The sequence below is a fragment of the Atta colombica genome, unplaced genomic scaffold (genome assembly GCF_001594045.1).
Source record: "Atta colombica isolate Treedump-2 unplaced genomic scaffold, Acol1.0 scaffold100, whole genome shotgun sequence".
NCBI lineage: Eukaryota > Metazoa > Arthropoda > Insecta > Hymenoptera > Formicidae > Atta > Atta colombica.
In genome coordinates, this window is record NW_017259185.1 from 1,931,087 (window position 1) to 1,932,819 (window position 1,733).

The following is a 1,733-nucleotide window of genomic DNA, read 5'->3' on the forward strand; positions in this document are numbered from 1 at the left end:
TATATATATATATGTATATATATATTGTTATTGTTTCTTATACACATGTATATGGCATATACATATGTATATAAGTTTTCTGTATAAATTCTTTATTTTACTATTAGAATTGGAAATGTTAATATTCGTAATAATCATATGACATGAAGAGATTTTATAAGAACTGTAACATAAATTAGTACTTCATTACTTTTAATTAATAAATTTATAATTATTCATATATTATCGTATAATTTACTATTGTAAAAATTGTAATATTTATATGCAATTGTTATAAAACTGGGAAAAATTATAGTATACATAAAAACTAATGATTCAGAATCAAATTCACTTCCATATTCATATTTAATAAAACAAGTTTACTTATCTTTTAACATATACATTAACTCCATCGCTTTCATAATTTACATGTTTAAGATTTAAAGGCCATTCTACATTGGTCATCACGTATCATGATGTCGCAAGTCACAAGCTTGTTGTTTTAGCCAATCCGACAATTTTAATGTCAATTTTAAAGTCACATGATGCTTATAATACTATCGACGCTATGATCGACCAATGTAGAATGGCCTTTATATTACAATATAATATAATGAATAATCATTTACTGTACAATGTTTTTTAATTTTAAAATAAAACATTTTGATCTTGAATAAATATCTATTAGATATTGAATAGATCAGACTACATACAGAAAGGTATTTAAGAAACTTGCAAATGTTTGTTGTAATTTTATGTATGTGATATTACAGTACAAAGAAGATAGATGTTCATAACAAGATCATTTTTCTTATATTTTTTTCTAGTTAAATCAATTTATCTGACCCTGTCTTTTAGCTGCCAGAATATTTTCATTGGCAGTTATTTGAAACTCTTGAAAACGTTGAGATATCCTCTGGTTCATTTTCAAATATTTTTCCATACAATTAAGGGCGCATTTCTCTTCTTTGGCTCTGATTTCTCGCGTAGTGAAGTCAGATATGCAGTCGATAAAGCAAATTTCAGAAAGCTTATTATATGAGGTTAAAAAGTCTCGAAACTGTTGAATATAAATAGTATTCAGATTATATTATACATGTAATAGTTCATCATCTCATTGAAGATATATATACATATATATATATATATACATAAAAAACATAATGCTAGTATACTTTTAGTCAATTTATGGAACTAATGTTCAAGAATTAATACTAGAAATACGTACAGATTTAATCTGATCGACATCCACGTCGGTCGGGACTTGCATCGCCATTGTCAAAGATTAATATTTACACAAAATGTCTTTGTTAGTTTCTGCTTCTTTGTGTTTCCATAAATATCGCATCTAATTGCACCAGATCACACCAAATTCCGGCGATTTTGAGGTTAGGACAAACCCGACACGTGCGCACTATGTATGTGTGGAACGCTGAAAAATAAAACAGTGACAGAAATGAATATTCGCTAGATGCATGACACTCTCGCCACCTATCGGCCGTAAAAAAGTAAGCGATGTAGTTAACTCCCGTGTATTCTCTACTGTCGTCCAAGCTGCTTTTTATTCTTCATTTTTATAGATATTCAGTGCTTTTATTGCAAAACAAAACGTCTTTAGTCTTTTTTTTTTCTTATGTATTCGGTTCCTATTGGCGGTTCCTATTCTTAAACTATTTCCATTCGTTTTGATTCTCGACAGTTGGCCACAGAAGTCTGTTAATAACTCGACCGTTTGAATGAAATTTTAAAATTAT

General features: G+C 28.4%; 1 protein-coding gene across 1 annotated transcript; it reads right to left on the reverse strand.

The window, feature by feature from the left end:
- Nucleotides 1-729: 729 nt before the first annotated feature.
- LOC108685771 (mitochondrial import inner membrane translocase subunit Tim9) lies at nt 730-1,406 on the reverse strand. The gene is made up of 2 exons (XM_018190735.1): nt 1,208-1,406; nt 730-1,039 (listed from the first exon to the last, which is right to left on the reverse strand). The coding sequence occupies exons 1-2, from the start codon at nt 1,253-1,255 to the stop codon at nt 812-814; spliced, it is 276 nt and encodes a 91-aa protein (XP_018046224.1). The 5' UTR covers nt 1,256-1,406; the 3' UTR covers nt 730-811.
- Between the last annotated feature and the right edge of the window lie 327 nt (nt 1,407-1,733).